Genomic DNA, 25,914 nt, shown 5'->3' with positions numbered 1-25,914 from the left:
CCCCATCATATTGCACTCAACTTCACCCCTACATAACTCAACGCCACAATATTAATAGACGCTTCCCTTGCAGAGTTAGATGCCCTAAAACATAGGCAACAATTTAGCTATTTAGCTATTTAGTAATTGCAAACAAGTATAGTGTTGTGCAGTTAACGTTAAAACTGTAAAGCACCGGTTCCTTAAAGGGTTCTTCCCCTAACTCTTATCCAACTTGGTGCCTTTATATCCCATTTCTGTCCTGTATCCTAGTTAGCACCTTCTAATTCTTCCCTGTAATTAAAGGTATAAAGGCATAAGAAAAATAACTCTTAGATAGTTAGCTCTAACTTAAACCCTTTAAGGGACCAGTGCTTTACATAGACTAGGTAATTAGACTGATTACACTTTTAGAATAGGGCGTAGGCAGCAACGTGTATAGGCTTAATTCTTTACTTGAATAATTAGACAAGGAACCGGATTAATTCTTTCACTTCAATCCTCTTGTCTAGTTATCTCAGCTCCAACAACGATGTTTTCGAATATCACAGCTTTAAAGAGTTCCAGCTTATGAAACGAGCATCCGCCTTTAAAAAAAGGCTTCATTTGCTTTGAGATAGTCGTTTTACCCAAATCTACAGCACCTGTACAAGGAAAAGGGGCAATCGATAAGGGCCGCAATGGGATTGCTGATCAAGAGGTAACACTCTAATCTCTTCGCGTTGCTTCACACGATTCCGTCTCAGCCGCCCTGCCAATTCTGCACCTCCCTGCTCTGCTCCACTTTCTCCTTGACTCAAAGCGCAGCCCGTCGTCCACGAGCGTTGGTGCCGTCTGTACGCGGGAAGAGGTCTCTCAATGTATTGGCCAAAGCTAATGAAGTTTTAACGCTTCGCAAGTCAAGTATAGAGCTGTGGTCTTGGTTTCCAGTGGTGATGAGTCGCAATCAATCTGCACAACGACGTAGATATACAACTCAGAGTTACCTGTAGGCATTAGAAGAAGGTCTCCTACCATACTACAGACCAGGCGAGTAGTTTGTGCAGGATAATGCACCTACCTACACTGAATCGCCCTTGAGAGTAGTCAGAGGTTCACAGTGTAGCTACTGTTAACTGGCCGCCATATTCTCCAGACCTTAACCCTATTAAACAGCTCTATTAGGCACTTAAAGGGAAACACTACGAGCTTCACCCTAAGTTTGAATATATAGAAGGCCCTGAAGCCGAGTAGGAAGCATTCAAACAGGGCTTGCACAAGGCATAGGCTGCCAAACCTAATTCATCAACTAATTACATCAATGCCACAACGCCTGGAAACTGTCAGACAGACGAAAGGCTGTCAGACTCAATATTAAGTGTATTAAAAATCATGCAAATACTTTAATCATGCAAATACGTCCACGATGTGTGGAGTTGTTCTACTTGAGAGTTGAGATCACAGTGTTGGTGTGGTGGCTCGTGCGCCTGCGCGAACAGACTTTCGGCACCTCACTGTAGCATTACTTGCAATGTATGGTACTGTGACATCGACCTTTGGTGACCTTAATCCAACTCTTCGTGGTCCTGGAAGGGCCAATATTCATCTAACTCCTTCCGCTCCTCCTCCGTCTCCGCAGCTTCCAGCATCTGCTGTTTGGTATATCGTTCTTTCTCCCTCGCCTCTTCATAGGATTCCTTCGGCACCCATCCGTCAATGTTCACTCCAATGAAGTCGCGCAATCGCTGCATTTGTGCATCCGCAATCTTCTGCTTTGCGTCGATATTGAGGCAGTCTGCGACATCTGCGTCAGGATATTTGACAGGAAACTTAGCTTCTTTCATTGCCGAAATAGCAATATCGGGCCAGTAAGTCGACATTTGTACTAGCTCCGCTTTGAGTGATGCGTTATCGCCTTCCCACGGTCTGCCAGCAGTGTCATAGAGTCGGCTTCGTACAATAAGGTCATGTTTTCCCATTGCATGAAAATGAGGCTTGTTGTTGGTACTGGTATATCCCAGGTAGAAATAGTGGAGCTGTCGTCGGCGATAGAGCTCTAACTCATTTGCCTTCTCGCTCTGCTCTAGAAGATCAAAATTCGTAGGCAGCTCTGGACGTCGGAAACTTTCTGAATCGTTATCTCCATAGTTTTGAAAATGCTTGGGAATCTTGGCTTGCAGAAATATCGGAAGTATGGTGCTATGTTGCCAGTCGATCACTCCAGTAATGTCGCCAGATTCAGAGACAAGGATGTTGCTCGGTGAGAGATCTAGGTGACGAATCGTTGGTTGACATAACTCCGGATCTTCGGGAACAATGTGTGCAGCAACCTTGAGGTAATCCCTTAAGCTGTCTACTTGCACCTGCGGGTCGACTTCTTGATGATCGTAGAATTCTCTATAGAGCGGTTCACGGGGGAAACGTTGCTTGCCGAACTTTTGCAACCAGGCCAATTCTCTATGGCCAACTGCCTCCAATAGATCCTTGGGCGTTTCCCCTACATCCTTCCAGTTAATCGTGAGCGAACGGAATACTGAGTGTTGGTGTCTTACAAGGTCCTCGATTGACGGCCAGTTCGTCTCGTCTTTGATACCACCAAAGAAATTCAGTGGAAGGCCCAATGCAAAACCTATCCGTTTTGCCACGATTGACAGCCAAGGGCAGGTCAATTGTCGTAGTTTGGGTATCCAAGAAGTCTTTAAAGTATATGCTGCCACTGGCAGGGAATCGTATCGCAAATAGCATCCTTTCTATATCGACAATCTTCTCCACGACATTCATTCTATCATTTGCCGTCATCGTATACCAAGTATGTTCCAATTCCTTACCCTGAACCTTTTCCATGATGATATATTCAGACCGGACTGGGTTGTCCGACGATGAACACCAGTCGAAGACCTTTGGGATTGGAACGCCATGCAGACGTAGATATTCCATTGTAGCGACCTCACTGACGATACCGTATTCTCGAGGTATTGTAGAAGGATATGGAATTCGCACAATCACATCCATCCTATCTTGAAATGTTACTTCAAAGATACAATAGGAACCACCTTCAGCAATTTTTGCGAAGATAGTGATGTCATCAGTGGAACGACCGACAGACTTAGCAACAGCCTGACAGAGCTCATGGATGTCAAAATGACGTCGCCTCTCAGAGAGACGCAAACGCTCGTTGTACCTGCGGTGGTTTCGACCTATCAACTCAAGTTTGGAAATATCAAGGTTCATTAGCTACTTACAACCATCTACCAGATGTGTAATTATAGAAAATATGTTCTAGGTCGCTGATACTCGATGATACCTTGCCGGCTTGTGGTGTTTTCCTCGTCGAATGCAGTGCCATCTGCCGAGTGGTGGATAGTTTCTGCCGTAGGCCAAAGCAGGCATGTGAGATAGAGTAAGGCTTCAAGATATCGAAACAAGTTCTCCTCATGCTAGGACTAGTTGGTCTTCTGTTCGGGATCTGAGTCCTGACAGATGGCGATGAAATGTGAAGTGATGATGCGAAGAGTCGCAAAGACTAGTGCACGGGCGCGGCCCAACAGCCAATTACCGTGTCCGTGCGCGCAGCGCCTGGAGTCGCGCAACGCCTAGAAACCACCTTAACGCTTAAAAATAGACAAGGCTGTATAACTACCTATAATAGCTAGTATTATAAGATCCTATCGTGTACTAGTAATTAATAACTTATAAGTAAAGAAATTCTATTTAAATTTCACTAGTAACTTAACGTTACAGCTTTGTCTGTAGACGTAGTCCCCTGTTACGGCCTCTAGCTACCTTAAATATTACCACCTGCTGTAGCTGTAATATTAAATTACTAGTAGAAATTTAATAGTAGTTATATCTTTTTAATAAGTAAATAATTACAACTAAAAAATATAATCTTATAATAATAGCTATTGTAAGTGGCTATGTAGCCTTAGTTTTCTATAGGTGGAAAAGTGGTCAGGTGCGCATTATGCGAATCCGCGCATCACGCGCACGGACACGGTAGGACCAGAAGACGGGCCGGATAGGCGCACTTTTGTGTCACAAGAGTTGTGCCTGTAAATCTAAGAGCCCTTGTTTTACACGGACCGACGAGACGATCGAGATCTTGCTGATCAGGACAGGGCCAATAGTCTGATTGCACGCCATAGAATAGGTCTCCATTTTGTCGATGACCGACTGGTCGCAGCTGAGTAATTCATAATGCTTAAGCGCCATGGATAGCTATAAAAGGCGGAGAAGGATTCTAACAAAAGAGAATAGGCCAGTGCATTCTTGATCGTTCGCCATGTCCTCTCGCTCAGCCCTTTCTTCAATTATCAGAGTAGGTTTGCTACTCCTGTGTTATGCGAATACGGCCCACATACCAATACGAGGAGTACCATCGTCCAACATCTCCGTAAAACTGAAGACAGGCACACTCGAGGGTGTCTTCAGTGAAGCCTACGATCAAGATTTCTTTCTTGGCGTACCATACGCCAAACCTCCAGTCGGCGATCTCCGTTTCCGTCGGCCCCAGCGTGCTGATGCCTGGGAAGGTGTACGTGCAGCTCACGAATACGGATCCTGGTGCTATGGGGTATCGATTAGATTAGCCGGGTTCAGCCAGAATAACACTGGACCGATGAGCGAAGACTGTCTCACACTGAACATCGTACGACCTGCGCACACGCCGGGGAAAGCAAAGTTACCCGTTGCAGTTTGGATTCATGGTGGTGGTTACTCTGAGGGGGGTTCAGCCGATCAAAGATACAATGGGTCATTCTTGGTTCAGGAGTCTGTTCAGATGGGTAACGGCATTATCTTTGTCAGTTTCAATTACCGCCTCGGTATCTTTGGCCTTATGGCTGGTCCAGTCTTGGAGCAAACTGGAGATACGAACATTGCGATCCACGATCAACGGATGGCTCTCACTTGGATTCAAGAGAATATATCGAAGTTTGGCGGTGATCCAGATCATGTAACAATTTTCGGCGAATCGGCAGGCGCTGCTTCCGTTGGCTTCCACCTAATTGCACATGGAGGTAGGGACTCTGGACTGTTCCATGCTGCCATAGCCCACAGTGGAGGCCCCTACTCTTACAATGCCTTCACCAACGCCACCCAAAGGCGCCAAGAATTTCAGAATACGCTGGGACATGCAAACTGCACAGCTGCTACGGACGCTTTAGCCTGTTTAAGAAGTGTACCTGCTGCTGCTCTCAATGGTCTAAACAGCTTTGTCACCCCTTATCCTATACTCGATGGAGATCTCGTAGAAGACTACAGCTCTAAGCTTCTCGCTAAGGGCGCGTTCCGAAAGGTTCCTCTTTTGATTGGAACCAACCGAAACGAAGGCTCGGCTTTCCTGAGACTATTCCGCCCTACGGGCGTAACAACTGAAACCGATTTTTTCTCCTTTATCCAGGAACATAACCCCGGACAAACGCTCCCCCAAGCCATGCTCAGATCATGGAGTGATGAATATAAGGATGAAATCTTCGACAATTCGATCGGTGGCTTGGGAACAATTTCCGCTAATCCTGGACCTGGATATGGTGCATTCTATGGCAAAAGCACCCTTTGGATTGGAGATCTCCTCTTTACGGCAGGCAGACGGTTCACAAATCAGATGTGGTCCAAACATGGAGTACCTAGCTATAGCTATCTATTCGACACTGTACCAGCAAATCTGGACCCCGCAATCGCCGGATCAGCTCATTTTTCTGACGTTTGCTTTGCGTTTGGTAACCTGGAAGGCCTTGGTTACTCAGTCAGCCCGCTTGGAACTTCTGGCTCGCCGCAGAATGAAGTGCTCCGTCGTCTTGCCAAGCACATGAGTCGGATGTGGATAAGTTTCTTTGTTCACAAAACGCCTAATCATCATGGAAGTAAGTTATAACCGACAAGACAGTTTCCTATTATGTCTATTAGAACACTATGCTAACAATACTGCAGTACCTAATGTGGTTCATTGGCCCACTTATTCCATTACAAACGCTACCAACATAGTTCTAAGCGCAGTATCTGGTGATTACACTACACCTGATACGTGGAGAGAGAAGGCACTGCAGACATTTATAGATCTTGCGCCTACTCTCCGAAGATAATCTGTCTTACTGTCTCCTGACCGGATGCAATAATCTTATGCTCGAAAAGTAGTGGCCGATAATTCAATCAGACGAGCCTTAGGTAGGTTAGAAAAGAACCATAACACTAAGAAGAGTAATATGTCAGACACAAAGTGTAGTGTATTTGTCGTGCTCCCCAGAGATCTCACGTGCACGCCCACTCCATTGAGACATCAAAAATCTATGCAACTGTTTCTAACATATTACTAAGAAACCCTGAACAAGATCAGCCCGCTTTAGGACCTTAGAAATCATAGCTCGACCGCCAGAATAAATGATTTCTGGGAATGAGCAGCACCTAGATGGATCCATTTTCTGGCACGTATGCACGAGTTCCGACCTGGGCTTCGACAAGTTCTGCGGCTTCAGGTAAGATTCGTGCCATGCCAGCCACGGAGTACATATAGCAGCTGAGCTAGTTGACTTAACATACAGCAGATTGTCCAAACAAAAAACAAAAGCCAAAAAACCATAGCCCAGTATAAAACAAGAAATCATAGAACGAGAGAGGAAAAGACTACGCCTAGCTTATACCAGAGCCAGAATCGAGCCAAAACAACCGAGAACCATACAACCAACGTCATAAAACAACGATGAGAGCAATTTGGTACGAGTTCTTACCCTTCAAACCCACAAAGGTGAGCTGCCTGATCACCTTGTGACCTCGCGCTTGCAAAGGGTCCCTTCCACTGCTGTCAACTGGCCAGCCAGACGCACCTGACACAAACCCGACGAGCTTCTTGAGCTCAGGTAGGTTAAAGTCGTTTCATCTGCTCTCTCCTCTCGAGACACTTGTCCATGCCTTTCCCGGCGAAAGCCTGATCAGAGTCTATGCGATCCTCTCGTGTTACGCAGGACAGCTTCAGACAAAACACAGCGGCACTCTGTCAGATAATCTCAGCACGCTCGATTAATCTAAGGCGGTGCTAGCTACTACTATAGGAGCAAAGATGAACCGCAAGACCTCAAAGGATCAGGAAAGATGAACGATCTACTGTGTAGTTCGCGTATGTTCAGCTTTACACCTCCAACGAAGATCTCTTTTTTCGATCATGTAGAAAGTGGCAAGCCCAGCGGCGACGAAGAAGGCGTACTGGACCATTTTGCGTCTTTGGTGATAATTTTTGGTGCTACTTTTGCCGCATTGGCGCGATATCAAGACATCTTGTACTGTCAGCATAATTAATCATCATGAGATGTATAATGGCCTTCGACATTGAAGCTTTCTAGGGGCAGCTTTCCTGCAGAACTTGCAGCACCATTTTAAGATGATTTCTTTGTGGACGTGAGTGTTGATGTTACAGTTGAGGACATCATGCTTCAGCGTTCGACAGTGCTAGTGTTTTTCAAGACCTTTTGGTCAGTAGATCTTAGCTTCACAGGGAGCAAAGCAGGGTATGATGAAGTTGATATTTTTCGCCCTTCTTGTTGAGCCGTCGGAAGTAAGAACACGGTGACTAGAATATGACGACTCAACGAAACAATAAAGGTTATGCACCTTGGACTGAAGGGACCAGTCATCGTGCGAGCAGAAAATTGGCCAAGCTTTCCCGTCTCCATTTACATTCGAAGCGCTCGAGTCAGGGCAGCCAAATTCCGCGGCACTGTAGCACTGCTCGAAGTGGGGAACAACTGCAGGGTAACCAAGAGAACTCACAGCGCAGTACCAGAAATCTTCATTTGAGGATCCAGGGAAGTATTATGCAGTTTGCAGACATGAGTAGGGGTCGATCGTTAGTGTAACTGCTATGTTGTCACGGCTGTTGAGTACTAATTTTGGGGAGCTGTTTCCTCGGCCACAGCCCACTTCTCCATACCCTGTACCCGTCGCCCGCCCTAACTGTGCCATGACAGACGACGCGTTTTGGCCTAAATCAACAAATGCCGACAATTTGGCGTGCTGTATCTTAACAGACTTCATCATGAATCAGCTGATCAAGATATACGATGCACTCGACATTAGTTTCCTACAAATAAAATACAACGATGACGAATGTGGGTCTTGCGCTTCCGCTGACAGGCAATGGAAGACCAGAGTTAGACTTACCACATTCCAATCAGGGGCATAATCTGTAGCGCCTGTACTTCAAGCATTGTTCAGCAACTGGAAGGACTCCCTGGAGTGCACATAGCCAGTGTATCACTTGCAATAGGCCGCGCTACCGTCTCTTACGATACCTCTGCAATCATGCCGGAGAATTTACTCACGGCTGTGAAAGAGAGAGGTGACTAGCGCGGGACAGAGTGCAAAGGAGATGATGGGGCGCCTGAGCCAGTTGACCGAGTTGCTGGAACTGAAGCCAGCTCTCTCGTCTGCTAGCGTTTGCTCAACAATCACTCAAGGCCTTGAGCATCTGCCAACAATAAGAAATAACTCTGCGTTATTTGCACACTTCCATGGCATTTCAGCTTATGCGACGCTCTTGTTAGCAGCCAAGGTTCAAATCATGAATGCCTGGCCCATGCACCTGCGGGCCTGGTCCCAGCATGGCTGGCGAAGAGCGACCATAGAAACTCTCTTGAGTTCTTCTTTTCTCCTGGGACTTGGGTTAGCGCTTTTGCAGATTTGCCTCAAGCAATACCATCAGAGCTTGGCATAAGAATTGTCTGGTTCGTTTCTGACTATCGTCGTTCTCGCAGGCAAACACCTCGAGGCAGTGTCGAGAAAAGAAAGCAACCGCAATCCTGCTGCATTGTATGAGCTTTAGGCTGAGATTGAGATGTACGAACTCACTCATAGCAATGTTGGTGGGCCGCTCATTAAGAGCAGAAATGTGCTGACAATTCAAGCACATGTGTGTCCCGGCATCACTGCTGAGAAAGGAGATGATGTTTTCATAGAACTACAAGCTACGGTTCCTTGCGACTGCTACGTACTGGAAGGAAATTCTGCGGTCAACGAATCAACAATTACTAGAGAAACTCTCCCTGTCGTGAAGAGTGTAGGCGATCTGCTTCTTGTGGGAACGAGGAATCTTTCTAGCCGGCTTCGTGTCACAGTTGCCCTAGAACAATCCGAATAATGTCTAGCAAAAGCTATCAAAGGCTTGACAGCAGCTTCGGAGCAGCGAATGGATGGTACAGAGTCTCTAGATGTTGTGATGAGATATTTCGTCTCTGGAGTGATGTGGTTAGCTGCTGCGGCATTCTTCGCGAAAATATGAAGACCCTAGTTCACATCTTGAATGGAGGCTCCGATTGCTGCTACTGAAAGAGCAGCAACGATATTAGCTGCCGCCTGCCCCTGCGATATTGGGCTTGTGACTCCATCTGCTGCTGTGGCAGGTATAGGTAAGCGATCCTCGCAGGAACAGTGAGATATTATGAAGGTCAGCTGATGCTCTTAGTAGAGATTTCACACTCACAGGTAATTCTACTTGGGGGCGGGATTAAGACTATGCGCGTCCTCTCGTCCACCATACACATCATACTGGACAAAACAGGCACACTGACAGAGGGTCGCCTTACTGTTTCTAGGTGAGGACTTGAAGCTTGATCGCCAGTTGTGTTTTAGGCTTCTTGCGGCCGCAGAATTTAATGAAGCACGCGTTCACCCCGTAGCCAGCGCGGTCTTCAAATGGACAGTGTCAAATGTCCAACGAGACATATCGCAGCGCGCAGTACCAGAAATCAGGAAATACCAACGTGTTCTTGGGATAAGGATGAGCTGCGAGGTCAAAAGACATTCAGATGAATGGATAGTGGTGTACGTAGGTCACGCATCCTTCCTCTCAACGAACGGTATCTATCAGCGTACCTCACTCTCAGGATAGCAAAAACCCAGCAGCTTCGAGAGTCCATACCACCTATTCCAGAAGCTACGCTGGCTCCCTTGATATCCTTGACACCGTCCGACCCAATGCATCCTCCATCGTCACCAAGCTTCTACAATCAAAGCGCCAAGTCTCAGTGCTCACCGGCGATAACTGAGGAGAAGCTGCACGCATCTCCAGCGTCCTTGGAGTTCAATTGCTCGCCTCCCACGCTCTCCCACACGACAAAGTCGAGCATGTGAAAGAACTGCAAGCACACAGTCATCACGTCGCCATGGTCAGTGACGAGGTGAACGATGCGCCTGCGCAGGCTGCAGCGCATGTTGGCATCTCCATCTCGCGGACACAGGGTTACCTCGTCGGTTCGGGGAGTGTAATCATCGTCTCGTGGGATCTACGTGCTCTCGTAGCGCTGTTCGCGATTTCCGAGAGTGTTGTTAGACAGACGAAGATGAATGTGTGTTTCGCTTTGGTGTACAATATCTTCGCGTTGAGTCTAGCGCTAGGGCTTTGGGAAGCTTGAGAATTACGTGGAGCATGGCGGGGTTGCTAATGGCAAGTAGTAGTAGTCTGAGCGTGCTAGGAATGAGCTTGTGGTGAAGGTGGAGATTAAGGAGCTCAGGCAGTTGAATTGACAGTCATTCTGGTGTTGCGGAAGTCGATGTTGTGATGCTTTTGGAAGTGCAAGTCCTCTCTCAACTCCTGGAGCTTGATGCTGGACCGAACTTCTCTACTTCACTGGTAACCATGGGGGCCGAAGCTGTGCACATCAGGAGGGGAAAATTCGTCTGTCAAGAAAACAGGAGATGCGCCGCAGGCTGCGACAGTAAGAAATATAATTATGTTTTGGACATGTCTGAGCGCCGTTGACAAGACGGGTGGCGAAGGGGTATCATGGCAGCTATCCAGCTTCCTTTGGTTCAAGTATTGTAAGGAATCTCGTTTTCAACCCTTGCACACTAATGACTACCGATATTTAGTCCGATGGGACAAAGTCTCTCAACAGAAGACTTGCGGCTACGGCTTCGAGTGGCTGGAGAGATATGGTGCTGGTGGTCTTTTCTGCGTCCATTCGGGAGGACTCTAGCTCTTCGGCGCATCGACAAAGGCAAATGGGAGCGGGTGGAACGATGGTGTGACAGTTGTTTTATCGCACGGCAGATTGATTTTCAATATGAAGACCTAAAACTTATCAGCCAGCTTTCCCTGATATATTGTATGGCTTCTAGTATATCCGGACGCCAACAGAAGACTCGGGAACCTGTCGCTATGACAACGTAATGGTCAACTCCATTCGCCGGTCGTTCGAAGATTCGATATCCTGGGTCAACGTCTGACACGGAGACTTCTCACCATTGCGATCGCTTTTCACGATTGCGTTTGGGATATCTCTACAATTCTTCTGCCAGTGAAACATTACGGCAACTATAAACTGAAAACGTACCGTAGCTTGGTTAGGTCTGACTCCACATATTCACTTATCTGATCCAATGGATGTCACGGCTTATCGAATTGTCGAATTCATCCATGTGTGCCGCTGCTAACGTTACAAATAGCTTTTAAGCTCGCGGCATACTAATCTGAAAGCGAGACGTAACGTATTGCGGCATACTCAACATCTTCCGACGGCTAAGTTCCAGTCTGCAGATCATCTGCAACCTGAAAAGGCACTGCAATACTTTAGCTATCTTTACCAAAGTTGCATAGCACTAAAAAAATCTCTGTATATTTCAGTCCCTTAGACATTACATTGCGGTTGAACGCAACCAGGGCAAAGCAGCGATGACAGCGGAGGCAAACGGCATGTCGAATAAGGGATGCAGCGGTGTCGAGAAAGGGCTGTAGGGCCGCTGCAAACAAAGCTGAGGAAACATATCGATGCATACGAACCAGTCTTCTTTTGATGCTACAGTCAATAGCTACCTAGGCATGATTCTCTATAGGCAGGCCTAGGCTGCCTGTACGAGATTGCTCAGACGTTGTCTCTAAAAGCTAGAAAAATCGATTGTCTTTGCATTATTCGAGATCTCTCGGCTAATCTATGCATATTAGTCTGACCCGATGCCCAACTTTCGTTGAGGCTGATTTCTGCTGCTAAACGCCACGTGCAGCCAAAGGCTCGATAGCCATGAGACTGAACCGTTAAGCCCTAAGTATACAGTAGAAAAGAGACTGACTACAAGAGCGTTTGGGTAGTCTTCCAGTAATATGATAAGGTAAAAAAAAAACCAGACATGCAACGTTGTTGACAAGGTATTAAAAAGTACTAAGACGATCAGCTGTGGCACATTAGTGCAAATAGCGACACTGCTCGTAAAGCACCTCTATGAAATAGTGCTTATGCCTACACTTACCTTGATCTAGGACAGAAGACGCAATGGAAAAAACACGATTGACTGCAAACTGGAGCGCGAGACAACAACAAAAGCTGCATGTACATGCAAGGGCTTAACACAATACGAATATATTTTATAATTTAAATCTATTCTTCCACATACGACCATAGGACGTTGAAAACAAGGCTTCCCGTTCGCTCAGCCCTATTTAAGCAACGTACCGGCGGATTAGTAGTTAGGTGGGTGACCACTAGCGAATACCCGCTGTTGTATGTAATTTTTTGCTCCTTGCGTAACACTGCTTGGTTGTGTTAAAAAGGGCCTTCCCTACATGCACGGTGCTGCCTATAAAGGCTGGTCTAGCATTCTCTTTTGCAATGTTAGGAAAAGAAGTTTATATAGATCGCTGGAACAGGCCTATCTTAGATGTGACTTTGACATTTTGCACAGCTTGTGACCTTTCTGTCATCTCTAGACAGCGAGGTTCCTGTACTCTTGGCCCCGAGAACCTCAAACCAGAGTTATCACAATTGCGTCTCATGTGACCAACACGCACCTGAAGGGGCATGGAACTCTTGTTACTGAAGGTCCAATATCTATACATCCAGTTGGGGCATATAGTACCAGACATATACGCTCTAGGATGCAGGATTGCGGAATTTGGTAATAGTCACTCATAAAGCAGGCTTGACGATACTTTAGTGAGAGCTCGTTCGCAAACATTCGTATCCGACTCGATTCACCAATCGTGATCGAAAACCCTTTTGCGAAGAATGAACCTCTCCGGCGCTGGTCTTTTGAGCTCAATGCTTTTCTCGTTAGGGACTTTGCAATCTCCACGGAATCGATACTCGAGACTTACAGGTCTTGTGTATGCGGTAGGTCCACGTCTCGCCCGGCCAAACCCAATGGTTGACTCAACAAATTTGCAAACTTCCTCCCTGTATCTGGGTGTCTCTTGCGCACCGAGTAGTGAATCTCGCGTGTAGTAAGCGAGTAATCCGGATCAATTGATGTAGTTTGATTTGCCTTGCCTACGAGAGCAGAGACCTTGTCTCGCACATCCTTGCATTGCCAATCCTGAAAAATCTCAATGAGAGTCTGCAGTTGCGGTGCAGGTACATCTGGACGGCGCCAGTGTGCACGCTGCCACACCACGACAGCGGCCGCGCTCTGTAGCACGCCTATAACGGACTCGTGATGAGCGTCCCAAGCTTGGTCCTGGGGGTTCTTCAACGTAAGGTGTAGGAGTAGGTGCTTGTAGACATGTTTGTTGGCTAGGAATTCCTAGGGGAGGGGGATGACAGCAGGCTGAGAGCGGCAGAAGGCTGAGTAGCTGCGGTTATATACGTGCAGTATACGTAGCAGTGCTGCCTAAGCGCAACAGTCCAATCACCCACGTTGCAGTGAGGAACTGTTGCGCAATATAGTTGCCACCAAGGCCAAGCCTCTTAACGACTGTGCAATGCGCGGGACTTGATATGCACAAGGCAGTACATGTCCACGGCTCGTTATTATGCATCAGGTATCCTGGTTTTATGGTGATACGATTGATGCACCTGCCATTTTATCAACTTTGGTGTTCTTTGCGTCCCAGAGCTGAGAGAAGACACCAGGCTTGTTATGTTAAGCATGATGTCTTGTGCTCGATCGATTCTGCTGAGTACAGTAGACGTTACGGTAAAAGGACCAGATTCTTCGCCTCATCTCAACCAAAAAAGAAACCGATATTAGGCGTAAAAGAATAATCTAATAAGTAGCGTAGATATTATATACCTCCCAAGGGGCCTGTTGAAATCGAATCTGAACGACGCGATCAATGCGGACTCTAGAGCCGGAGCTCGCGTCTCGGGAACGTAAGGTAAAGACGATTGGGTACGGCGAGATCGATGGGAGTCCAGCAATGCTGCGTGACTTGGTTTATGAGTGAGCTGGATGAAGGTTGATGCTGCCTACCGAGGAAGTACACATGTGCGTGAAAGTGGATTGGATACCAAAATAGATGGTAAAGTGAAGAGCAAAGTTCGCATTGCTGCAAGTAAAAAAAATAAGCCATCTACATTTTATTGAAGTTGCCACTCCCATCATCGCCCTCCTTGACGAAATGCTCAACTACCTGCCTCTCCTCCGACAGCCGCGCCTCGGTACGCACGAACTCCGTCATGCTCTCGAGCAGCGTCGTCGTCTCCGTGTGTGAGGTCCGCTCATGAATCTCCTGCTCTGTCATCTCGTCGCGCAGGCTCTCGAGGAGGACACTGCTCTCGGCTTCCGCGCCGACCATCATGTCGTAGCTCTCGCCGCTCTCGCTGCGCTCCTCGGAGTCTGGATTTGTCTTCTCAAACACGTCGGTTCCGCCGTCCCACCACCGTGCTTGCTCGCCAATCCAGTCCTGGCCGCCGGTCCGTCGGTCGCGGCGTACGACTTCCTTCTCTTCGAGCGGGAACACGGGCATTTCTGTCTTGGAGGGAAGCAGTGTGCGCCTGTGCCATGCGCCAAGGAACATGCCTTCTGGATCGACTTCGTTGCGGACGCGCGTCCATTCGCTCAGGTCTTCGCCGTAGGCTTGGGAAAGGTAGGAGTTGTCGACGGTTTGGAAGTTCTTGGCCCAGTGCGGGCGGCCGTTATATTCTTTCATCAGGTGCTCGAAAGCTTGGTAATAGCGTTCACGGCATGGTGGGTCCTGGTTGTATGGTCTGTAGAGTGTGGCATTCAAGTACAAGCTAGGGGAGTCGGAAAAAGTGGTGTCGAGGTAAGGACGTGGAGAAGTGCGCTTAGTGGTGTTTGCAACGCGAACTTCGATTGGGGAGTGTACGTAGAGACCCTTGGAGGTGAATGGGATGCCGGAAGATACTTCGTCGCCGTGGAGCCAGTTGGTGAGGCGGGTGAGTGCTTCCGGGCCTTTGTCGAGGGGGATAGACCATTCGTTCACAAATTGAGAGTACAGACAGTTCATCAGTAGACCGGTGCGTTGCTCTTCGACCGCAGAGATGACGGCGCCGTCTCTGAAGCCATACTGCATCCCAAACACAAACCACTCCACCCAGGGCAGAAAGCGAGGCACGTATTGGCTGATCCAGAGCAGAATGTGGTAGGTGTGGTAGCCCACGCTACCGCCGTACCAGTTGTACTGGGGTTTAACAGGCTCCTTCTTGGTGGTCGAGGCACGCCAGACAATGGCGCGCTTCATGTAGGGCAGCCACCAGACACGGACGAATTCGTTCGATGTCCACAGGCCGTTGTTCCAGTCCGCCAGCACATCCTCGATGGGGCGGATGGTCTGTATCCACTCTATGTCTGTGTGCTGCACGAGCTCGAACTCGATTTCGACGATGATGCCCAGGCCGCCGAGCGAGACGAGCGCGGCGCGGAACAAGTCTGGGGACTGGGTGGCGGAGCAGCGTACTGCCTGGCCGTTGGCGAGAACGATTCGGAGGCTGCGCACGCTGTCAGACAGCAGTCCGTGTTGCATAGAGCTGCCGTGCGTTGCCGTGCCAATTGCGCCAGCGAGACTCTGCACGTCGATGCTGCCCAGATTCGGCATCGTGAGTCCATGCTCTTTGGCCTGTTCGTTGAGGCTATGCATGCGGATGCCAGCCTGCACAGTCATGGTGTTGCGCTCCTTGTCCACCTTCAGGACTTGGTTGAAGTCGTCGAGGTTCACCATCCATGCCGAGGTACATGTCAGGTCTGACGGCGAGTGTCCACATCCTACAGTGACGACACGCCGGCGCATGCGACGGGCGAGAGTGACAACTTTCTGTATCTCCTGCAGCGACTGCGGGCGGATGTAGAGCTCTGGGCGGGCGTGGAAGGTGCGCGCCCATGTGTGGTGGATGTGGGATTGCGAGGCGCGGAAGGGCACGTCGGCGTCGGTGCGCTCCAGCTCGATGTTGAAGCGCGGCGGCATCGTGAGCGTGTTGATCGGTGAGGACGCCATGTTGCCGAGTGTTCTGGGTGTTGCACACGTGTTCTGGCTATGCGCGGCGAGATGCGCGGATGCTGGGGTGGGAATGACGTTGACGATATCCCACGTGTTGCTGTCGCCGATCCAGCGGCTTTGTGAAGCGGACTCGAGCGGCCCCAACGCTTTACAGCGAGATGTCTTGTACGTGTAACAGGAGCAAGCCGGCCATGCCGTTGGACTCACTGGAGTGGACCCAGACACGATCTGGAGGGGCGCGGTGAAAGTGGAGACGAGCTATCTTGAACAAGCTAGTACGCCCGATTCTAGCTCCGATGCTGTAGTTCTCGACTGCCTGACACATCTCTCTCCATCACCAGAATCAGAAGGTTCACAACGCGGTCTTCCCTAACAGTCAGTCTTGTAGTAGGATTCCTGTGTGTGAACAAACATAGGTTAACCACCTACTCTACATAACCACACATCCTCCCCCTGTTTCCCTCTGCTCCTCCTTCCTGCACGCACGCAAGTCCCTATACTCAGCCTGTGCAGCCGGCGGATTCGCAATAAACAGTGCGCACTGCCAGCACGCTGCGTGCACGCATCGCGGTCTACGGAAGGAATTCTGACACGGCGCCGTCTTGTCGCTCGGTCCGCGGTTGTGGTATCCACAGTGGCAGCAGCGCCATCCCATGACGACAGGAAGTTTGGAGGTGGCAGGTGTGCTGACTGGAAGATGTGGGTGAGTTGCTGAACAGGACTTAGGCTTCTTCCCTTTTGTGGAGTAATTTGCGAGTGTATATACCGTCTTTCAATTCACAGGTGTACTTCCATCGAATGCTTGCATTCAAAAGGGCATCACAGTCCCGGCGTGACCGCTACCCCATCACACAAACGCCTTCATCCTCACTTCCCCGTCAAGTCTCAATGTCATTGTACGCAATGCCATACAGCAACCCCCAGGCTAACCACCTACCCCTGCAACCTAACAGCTACTCTGACAAGACTTCACCAACATGATCACGCCATGCACACGCAACCCTGCTACATCCCCTCATACCAAGGTAGTCATGCAGGAGATTGCACGATGCGTGAACGAGGACAAAGAGGCAGTGCGGTGCATAGCTCATCACATCAAGAAAAGCAAGCAGCAGATGAATAGCGAGTGAGATGATTCTGCAGCTGGACAGTAGGTAAACATGAAAAGGACTTGATCGGATTCCATGAACGACAGTCATTGGTAATACATGATTACATACATGCACACACGACTAACAAGGCAAGTGCCCAAACCCAAACCCCAAATCCAGATCCAAAACAATAATCCTGATGAACAAAAACACCGAGTATGCAACCTGTAACCATCTCTCAATCGGAAGGGGTATCTTGAGGAGACTTTTTCCTTGGCCGGCCCAGAACACCCCCTCCATACCCACGCAAGACGCCTTTTGAACAAGATTTTTCTTGGAAAGGAGAGATAAAACAACACAGTAACACCATAACACAAGACACTGTTTTCTCTCTGCTGCCTGTTCGGTTTCCAGCAATATGCTGCAACCTGGGTCGCATTGCGTACGAACAGGGCGCGGATTGGGAACAACAAAAGAGGACCCTCATCGCTGCCGCGTACAACACTCGACAGTCCAAACCCAAGTCTTGATGGCGACTGAGCCGACGGGGTGCGTCCGTCTAGACCGTTAGCTGAAGTTTTGGTCTAATCATTGCTTTCCAAGACACACTTCAAGACTCTTTCGGAGTCGATTGTCTGTTTCTGGCGACAACATCCGCTTGTTCCGGGACTGTTTCTCTGACCGCAGCTGAGCCTCGGGCGACCGATTTGGTGATGATTCCGGCGTTGCCTACACACCGCTCCAACTCATATCACCGCCGCCCTGTTGCTGCATACGCTGCTGCTGCTGTTGCTGCGCCTGGCGCATCATCATCATCTGCTGCATCTGCTGCTGGGTCATTTGGCCCATATTCATGCCCTGCATGCCTTGCATAGCCTGCATGTTCTGCATGTTCATGCCCTGCATGTTGCCCATGTTCATCTGGCCCATGTTGCCCATGTTCATGCCTTGCATATTGTTCATCATGCCCTGGGGTATCTGACCGCCTTGCTGCATAGCCTGCTGACGCATGCGCATGAGCTGATCGTTGCGCTGCTGCTGGGCGCGCTGCTGGAGCAGAGCTTGCTGATACTGCTGCATCTGCATGGGATTTTGATTGGCTGGCATCTGGCCCTGCATGCCCTGGTTTATGGGCATTTGGTTCTGGCCCATCTGTTGCTGTGCCTGAACTTGGGCTTGTTCCTTGCTGCGGATGAGTTGCTCGAGCTGGTGCATCTGCTGAACGTGTTGTTGCGGAACCTGATTGCCGAATGTCGTTAGCAAGTGCTGCTTGCGCTGTTGATAGTGTTGTCTCAGCTGTGCCACACTCATGTTAGCCATGTTGTTTGGAGCTTGTTGAGCAGGCATGCCATTTTGGGAACCCTGAGGAGACATCTGGGTCATGGCATGTTGTGAGTTTTGCTGTTGGACCTGTGCTGCTTGAGCTTGCTTGAGCTGCTGGAAATAGCCCTGCGCAAGTCGCTGTTGGTACAGCTGCGGGTTCTGGCCGTTGGGTATACCTTGGGCCTGGACGTGCATCTGCGCTTTTTGCATGGCCATCTGCTGCAGGTTCTGACCGCCAGGAGACATGCCACTCATTTGCTGATTCTGCATCTGCTGCAATCGGATCTGCTGCATTCGCTGCTGGTTCTGTTGAGCTTGCAGAGCCTGCATTTGCTCAGGGGTCATGTTCTGCGACTGCGGTGTCTGCATCATGATTGGTGTTGCGCCTTGCACCTGCAGCGAGGGACTGCCTTGGTTCATGCGTGGCGTAGGCGTCATGTTGCGGTTAGGCATAGCAGAGTTCATGACGGGCGTGCCTTGCATCATTTGAGGTGTGTTTGTGCGGCTCATAGACCCCTGCTGCTGACTAGCAGTACGTGCCATTGGGTGATGTGAGATAGAGGAAGGAGGTCGAGCAGGGCTAGCAATGGCATGGTTCGAAGCTGTTGCGACCATAGGGGTGCCACCCATTGGGTGGGTCGCTTGGCCGCCGACGTGTGGAGAGGCAGCTGCAGCAGCCATGGGTGTGTTTTGACGTACACTGGGAGAGAATTGGTTTTGAGTGGCGGATTGGGGCGTCTGCGAAATCTGAGCTGCGGCTGCGCTGGACATTTGCGCTGCTTGAGCAGCTCGAAGGGCTTCATTTTGCTGCATTTGGTTTTGCTGTAGCATCTGTTGTTGCTGCGCTTGTTGGCGTGCCAGCAGTTGCTGTCGTTGCTCTTGAATCTCGGCCTGTTGGCGGTTTGCCTCCATTTCCCTCCGCTTCTGTGCCTCAGATTCCATCTGTGCTTGCCTCTTGGCCTGCGCTTGGCGAGCGTCTTCTTCCTTTTTGCGGCGATCCGCCTCCTCGTGGTTGGCCTTGATGCTGGCGAGCGTCTTGAACCGGGCAAAGGACATGGTGTTGGCTGCAGCGCGCACAGCACCCTCGTCGCCGCCGGTAGTGGTAGTGTTGCTCGTCGCTTGTTGCTCGTCGCCAGCCAGCATGAAGCTCTGAAGGTTCTGTGCATCGGCCTCGTCAGCCGCAAGCTCCGCGGTCGTCCTCTTGCGAGTCTTGCGTTCCGGCGGGGGATTCTTGTTGTTGGGGTGAGTCGTGGCATCTATCAGAGCGACGGACTCGGCAAAACTCTTGGTAGGGTTCAGGTACAGCTTGGGACACGTCGCGTTGAGCAGCTCGGCCTCAAACTCGTGCACATTGCTGTCGTCGATCATCATCTTCTGACGCTTCGGGCTGGGTCCAGCGGAGAAGGTTGGGGTAGGTGGCACGGCAGTCAAAGGGGTGGGAGGCATGCCCGCGCCCCGTCCAGCCGCCTGCATCCTCTTCAGGGCAGCGACGTCGGTAGCTGGCGTGGTAGCAAGAATTGACATGTCAGATAATTGGGCCTGTGTGGAAGGAAACAAGACGACGGTCGTAATGCTGGGCCCGCTCGCTGGCTGCTTCTGCGGTGTGCCATTTGGCCCAGGGGCGGGCATGTTCTCCTTGTCGTCCTTATTGGCGGCCTCTTTGGCCTGGGCTGCGGCTCCAGTCGCTTTGGGGTCAGGCTTGGCGTTTGGGTGGGTGCCGTAGGGAGACGGGGTGATGAAGTTGTTGTTGTTGTGGATGGAGAAGGCCGTCTTGCTGTCTTCAGCTGCGCCGTTGGCACTGTCCTTGGGCTTGGCCGTATTGTTGCGGTAGTTGTGGACTTCAACGATCAGACAGCCGTCGTAGAAGGGCGTGCCGTTGGCGTAGAGCTCCTCGAGCATGTTGTGCGGGAGCTTCTTGTCACGCAGCGCGGTGAGGATCTCGCGCATGGGGGAGGCGTAGGCCAGCGTCTCCTGCGAGTCGTTGATGCGGAAGTGGCTTGGGTAGAGGTAGATGCGCATCGAGGGCAGCTTGCCGCGATGCCGGGCGAGAATGTCCTCCTGTTTGTAGACTGCGACGTGTGTTAGCTGGGAGGTCGCGCATAGCGTGTAGCCGTACAGCCGTGGTGGTGGGGGGGCTGCATACCGTAGAGCTTGGGCTCGGGCTGCGCGCCGTGGTCCTCCATGTTGTTGGTCTTGGTGACAACGCGCGCAACACCAGGCCGCTGGGACTCTCGACGCACGCGGAGAGCCTGCGTGGGCCGAGCTGTCGCGACTGCGCCCGACATGGTGGCAGGTGGCAGGTGCTGTGGGTGCCGAGCGCGCAGAGGCGACGTGGGGCAGGCAGGCGTGGTTGCTGGGGTCTGGGGAAGCTGCAGCCGGCGCTGAGGTCAGACAAGCTGCTGCAAGGCGTGACGTGACGTGACGTGCCGTTGTGTGTAGCCTGCGAGCGAAGGCCAGGCGCAAAAGCGCGCGCAAGACCCGGACGAGCTTCAAATGCGCAGCTGCAGAGTCGCGATTCGACGAGTAGGCGGGCAGTTGGACGTGTCTCAGGCACATGCGGTTTGAGGGACTGCGTCGGTGAGGCTTCTTGGCGACGGCCGCTCATCCACCAGTTTCACCGTGTTCACGTGATAGCTGCTTCACAGCACTCATCAGTCGTGTGACGGTCACTCCATCTCTGATTTACTCCTACTGATGTCGCTTGCAGCCCCATACAGATTACATCCAGAGCCTTTCTTCCAGTTGCATCACGACATACCAAGCAAGTTTCTTGCACGATTCACGGATGAGAGCAAAGGATTTGCATCAGTCTTTCGGTGCAGCCCGTGACCATAGCTATTTATTTGTTAAGAGTACTTACCTACTCGACTACTTGTAACAAGAGCAGATCACGAACAATCTCAGGCTCACCCTGTTCCTTACCCTTGCCGCCTGAGCCTCGAACAGCTTGATTTAATCGCAACCGTCAAGGTCAATGATATGCACCCGGTCGGCGTCGCACAACGCACCGTTCAGATTCGACAACATCTTCGGATCATCAGAAAGTTGATTGAGGAAGTTCCAGAAGCCCATGTGCACAACCTCGAGGTTGATTTGCGAATTCGTTGCAGATGTGGCCAGGACGTCCAGCTCGTGAAGCAGTGCAATCTGGTCCATGTCGTCGGCACCCAACTCTTCCATGCTTGCTCGCATCATGTTCTTGATGTCGATGTAGTCGCCGAGTGCAACCTGTGCCGCGTCAAGCTGAGTTCCAACACAGGACAAGGATGGGATGTCCTTGGTTGAAGTCGCTTGGAAGATCATGGCGAAGGCGTTGACAATCTGGAACACAGCCTTGTAGAACCGATTCAAAGGCTTCATCTCGGAAATGATAGCAGCGGAAAACTGAGCTTCACGGTGCGTAGAGAATTTGCTCTTTTCCACGTTTTCTTGCTGCACTGTGAGAGGGTCTTCTGGCGGATCACTGACAAGCGCTTCTGTATCGCAGCTCATCAGAGAGCATGCGTCGTCGAGCTCTTTGTCGAGCTTGGCAAGCAACTCGTCCTTCTCGGTCAGCTCCTCATCCCTTTGGGCCAGCTGCTTGTCCTTTTGTGCAAGCGCCTTCAAATCTGACTCACGCAGTTGTGCAGACACTGCTTCAGCAGCCTGGTTCTCTTCTAAGAGCTTAGCAATGATGGTTTGCTGGTCTTCGACTTGGGCTTGCAGGCGCTCTATCTTTTCGGCTGCGGAGGCATCGGCCTGTTGCTTATCCGCAATTTCTTTCAGTTGACGTTGGTAACGCTCGGTGCGCTGCCGAGAATCTTCTGACATCGTCTTGTGAAGTGCGATTTGGCGTTGAGCTTGATGCAACTCGACCTCCAGAGCTTTGAAATCTCCAGGGAGGTCATCGATCTCTTCCTGCTTTTTGTTCAGCTTCTTCGTCAGGGTCTCGTTGGCTGCCTGCAGCTGCTTTTCACGATCGTCGAGCTCCTTGATAAGCTCTCGAGCTGCCTTGAGTTCCGTCATGTCCCCGAAATGCTTCAGTGTTTCCTCTGGCAGGGTATCCTCAAGCTTCAAGTTCTTCGCCTTTGCAGCAGCTATGAGAGCCGCAATCTGCTTCTGGTATTCGCCGCGACCGGCCATAATTGCTTTTGGTGGAATTTCTCAACTCTTTATACTTGGAGTGTGTGACAGAGGAAACTTCTTGGCCCAAGTTGAATGATCTTTATGCGACTGCGGGATGAACACTGTTGCGCTATTGATAGGAAAGCGGAGATATGAGCGCTACTGCATAAGACACCGAAGGAGAGAGGAGGTGAAAGGGTAGTGTGCATTGTTTAGGAACAGTGTAGCTCATGCTGAGCACAACAACCATTGCGGCAGGCATGCGCTATTTTATTTTATTTTGACCGTTTTACTTGACAAAAAATTATCCAGTCACTACCGCTGTATGATGATGCGTCTTGAGATGTAACAATGGAACAATGTTGGTGCGTGGTGTTGACTCCATCTCGTATGAACGATGGAGACGAGGCTGGCACGTGCGGCACCCCACATTTCTGCACAGATTCTCCACTTTCGCTGAACTTGATCAGATCTTCCGACAACATCTCATTCAGAGCATCAACACATGACCAGCCATTCCCGCTCTTTCTTCCACCCCGTTCGATTACGTGAATCAGTAAGCTCAACACAGTGGTGCACACGTCAGTACTTGGCATCGTCAGACCTCGGCGCCTGAATCAAAGTAGCCCTGCAGCCACCCCGCAATTCCACCGAAGCTTGGTGTTGACTCCATGTTACCCTCCACTTTTCGGTCATTTGATCCGCAGTCGACGGGCGCAGAGGTACACAGCCTACAACAGAATGGTGATGAACTTAGAACCTGCTTCACCTGGAAATTCCACAATGCTTGATCCCGCATCTGCTGACCACCTCAACGGGACCAGCAAGCGTAATGACGTCGACTGCTGGTGAGTTGGTGCTGTATAACTTCATACTCTACAAGGTTACATCCGACAGAGCTCCTCTTCATGGATCAACAGCGGGGTAGAGCAACGTGCGATATAGATCGGCGTTGAACGCGGGATAATAGGGTAGCTCGTGCGCTCTCGTAGCATGTACATAATCGGACTTGACCGTCGATTCTTCGCTGTTATACAAACGCTTTGTTCAGATCAACTCATCCACCTCGTGCTCACCATGCGGCAGCCCTATCTGTTCAAAGCTATCTGCTTCTTGCCAACACTGATATTGGCTCAGTGTCCAGAGTATGTCGAATACGCGAAGGAAATCCATGAGCCTTTGAGCGCGGGCAAGTACCAGCTTGCTTACCAGCGTCCATCCGAAGGTTGCCGAACGTTCAAGAGCCAGGGGTTGGAAGATACCGTCACACGTCTGCAGACTGTGATCAAAGACCCGGATCTATACCGTCTCTTCCAAAATGCCTATCCGAATACCCTCGACACTGCGATTCGATGGAAGGGGGTTGCGGCAGACAATGCTGAAGAAGAGCTCACGTTCATCATCACGGGCGACATCAATGCGATGTGGCTGCGTGATTCTTCGAACCAAATGCAGAGCTATTTGCCGCTCCTGGATGCCAGCAGCGACCCGAATTCGATTGCCAGTCTCTATAGAGGCGTTATCAATCTTCAAGCTCGCTACCTCTTGACTTCGCCGTACTGCAATTCCTTCCAGCCGCCTGTGGAGAGTGGGATCGATGTAGCTTTAAACGATGCCGCAAGTGAAGACACGGTCTTTCCTACCTACTCGAACCAGTCCGTTTTCGAATGCAAGTACGAGTTGGACTCGCTGGGAGCTTTCCTGCAGATTTCAACAGATTACTACAAGGCAACGGGCGACTATGAGTTTTTCGGCAAATTCCAATGGATCTCGGCTGTGGAGGCGGTTCTAAAAGTAGCGCACGATATGAAATTGCCTACATACGGACCGGAGGGCGAAGTCTTGGAAAGCCCATATACATTCACTCGCCAGACGACTCGTGCGACTGAGACGTTCGCGAACGACGGAATCGGCAACCCAGTCGCTAATGGCACTGGTCTGATCAGAAGCGGCTTCCGACCCAGCGATGACTCTACGATCTTCCAGCTGTTCGTTCCAGCAAACATGATGTTCAGTGCTTCCCTGGCCTCTGCTTCGGAGATTATGGGCAAGCTGGACACGGGCAACTCTGCATCACTCGCACAGCAAATGTCTGCTCTGTCGGACTCGATTCGCAATGCCATCGAGACCTATGGTACGGTCAACCACCCAACCCACGGCAAGGTTTACGCCTTTGAAGTTGATGGTTTCGGTTCCAACGCCATCATGGACGATGCGAACATCCCCTCTCTGCTCTCTGCGCCCTTCCTCGGCTATCGTATCGACGCAGAGACGTACGCAAACACACGAAACCTCATCTTGAGCGCCACCAACCCGTACTATATGCGCGGGCCCGTCATCAACGCCATCGGTGGCCCGCATCAAGGTCCCGGCATGGCATGGCCGATGGCGTCCATTGTGCGTATCTTGACGAGCGACAACGACGATGAGATTACGAATGAATTGAGGCAGATTGTAAGTAGCACAGACAGGCTGGGCTTGATACACGAGAGCATCAACAGCTTCAACCAGAGTGACTGGACAAGGCAGTGGTTCTCGTGGGCCAATGGATTGTTTGGACAGATGATACTTGATTTGGAGGACAGGAAGCCAGAAATCCTGGAAACGAGCTTCCAGTAAGGCAGATCTGCGTGCCACGTGAGTTGCATACAACAACGAATTGACGTACTTTTGCAACCACCTCGACAGTTTTGTGCGACTCTGGGCTTGCAGGTATTGGTGCGTGCATGTCATCGCACAGCCTGATGGTCAACTCTGTGGTGTCACCTGTTTGCTTCCCCACCAACCCTGCATGCTGACCGGAGGCCATGCTTGTTCCCGTAGCGAACGGGAGTCACCAGCCCCTACCAACCTCCCATTGCACGTTCTGAAGCAGCATAAGTGACTGTCCCGAGGTGGACGACACTCTACCGTCCTTTGGCTTCTTGAAGGCATCGATAAACCTTGTGCAGCCTCCAAGCCGGCATCCGAGACTACTCCCTGCTGGAGATCAAACGAGGCTGGGAACCCCCGCCTAGCGGAGGCAATAATCCAAGGAACGGCCATTGCCCATCCGGCACTTCCTCGATCAAAGCGCCACCGTCATCGATGCGTAACAGACGCTCGTTCACAGGTACAACAAATCGCAGAACAACATGGCAGTGCTGTCTCGCAAAGCGCTCTGGCTGATCAGAGTTTGACACGGGCTGACAGCGGTCGGTAGCGCATTTGTTCTGCACTGTGCCGCTTTCAGCGCTTCGAAGCTGCTGCGCTTGGCGGAATGCAAGCCGTTCATATGCCTGAGGC

General features: G+C 50.6%; 6 protein-coding genes across 7 annotated transcripts, besides 5 other annotated features; 2 read left to right on the top strand and 4 right to left on the bottom strand.

Moving 5' to 3' along the window:
- Positions 1-148: part of a mobile genetic element that runs on past the window's edge.
- A 1,375-nt stretch (positions 149-1,523) lies between these two features.
- On the bottom strand, positions 1,524-3,394 carry EKO05_0007076 (uncharacterized protein; the record flags this gene model as incomplete). Of its 2 annotated transcripts, XM_059636950.1 has the most annotated exons (3): positions 1,524-2,455; positions 2,511-3,139; positions 3,201-3,394. In XM_059636950.1, the coding sequence occupies 3 exons, from the start codon at positions 3,392-3,394 to the stop codon at positions 1,524-1,526; spliced, it is 1,755 nt and encodes a 584-aa protein (XP_059492933.1). The 2 variants fall into 2 exon arrangements, with proteins under 2 accessions (XP_059492933.1, XP_059492934.1); XM_059636951.1 differs by having other exon boundaries at positions 2,511-3,394.
- A 117-nt stretch (positions 3,395-3,511) lies between these two features.
- Positions 3,512-3,705: a mobile genetic element.
- Positions 3,703-3,957: a mobile genetic element.
- Positions 3,958-4,240: 283 nt separating this feature from the next.
- On the top strand, positions 4,241-6,041 carry EKO05_0007075 (uncharacterized protein; the record flags this gene model as incomplete). Its single annotated transcript, XM_038940886.1, has 2 exons — positions 4,241-5,822; positions 5,890-6,041. 2 exons carry the CDS (start codon positions 4,241-4,243, stop codon positions 6,039-6,041), a joined length of 1,734 nt encoding a protein of 577 aa, XP_038797599.1.
- An 8,186-nt stretch (positions 6,042-14,227) lies between these two features.
- On the bottom strand, positions 14,228-16,108 carry EKO05_0007074 (uncharacterized protein; the record flags this gene model as incomplete). The annotated part of the gene is made up of 1 exon (XM_038946295.1): positions 14,228-16,108. The coding sequence occupies one exon, from the start codon at positions 16,106-16,108 to the stop codon at positions 14,228-14,230; it is 1,881 nt and encodes a 626-aa protein (XP_038797598.1).
- A 1,251-nt stretch (positions 16,109-17,359) lies between these two features.
- Positions 17,360-17,399: a tandem repeat.
- Positions 17,400-17,931: 532 nt separating this feature from the next.
- On the bottom strand, positions 17,932-20,810 carry EKO05_0007073 (uncharacterized protein; the record flags this gene model as incomplete). Its single annotated transcript, XM_038940734.1, has 2 exons — positions 17,932-20,594; positions 20,669-20,810. 2 exons carry the CDS (start codon positions 20,808-20,810, stop codon positions 17,932-17,934), a joined length of 2,805 nt encoding a protein of 934 aa, XP_038797597.1.
- Positions 17,965-18,036: a tandem repeat.
- Positions 20,811-21,477: 667 nt separating the features above from the next.
- Positions 21,478-22,647, bottom strand: EKO05_0007072 (uncharacterized protein; the record flags this gene model as incomplete). The annotated part of the gene is made up of 1 exon (XM_038946294.1): positions 21,478-22,647. One exon carries the CDS (start codon positions 22,645-22,647, stop codon positions 21,478-21,480), a length of 1,170 nt encoding a protein of 389 aa, XP_038797596.1.
- A 975-nt stretch (positions 22,648-23,622) lies between these two features.
- On the top strand, positions 23,623-25,248 carry EKO05_0007071 (uncharacterized protein; the record flags this gene model as incomplete). Its single annotated transcript, XM_038946293.2, has 1 exon — positions 23,623-25,248. One exon carries the CDS (start codon positions 23,623-23,625, stop codon positions 25,246-25,248), a length of 1,626 nt encoding a protein of 541 aa, XP_038797595.2.
- Positions 25,249-25,914: the final 666 nt, after the last annotated feature.

The sequence above is a fragment of the Ascochyta rabiei genome, chromosome 11 (assembly GCF_004011695.2).
Source record: "Ascochyta rabiei chromosome 11, complete sequence".
Classification (NCBI taxonomy): domain Eukaryota; kingdom Fungi; phylum Ascomycota; class Dothideomycetes; order Pleosporales; family Didymellaceae; genus Ascochyta; species Ascochyta rabiei.
The sequence above is the reverse complement of the archived record's forward strand: the minus strand, read 5'-3'. Positions and strand labels throughout refer to the sequence as shown.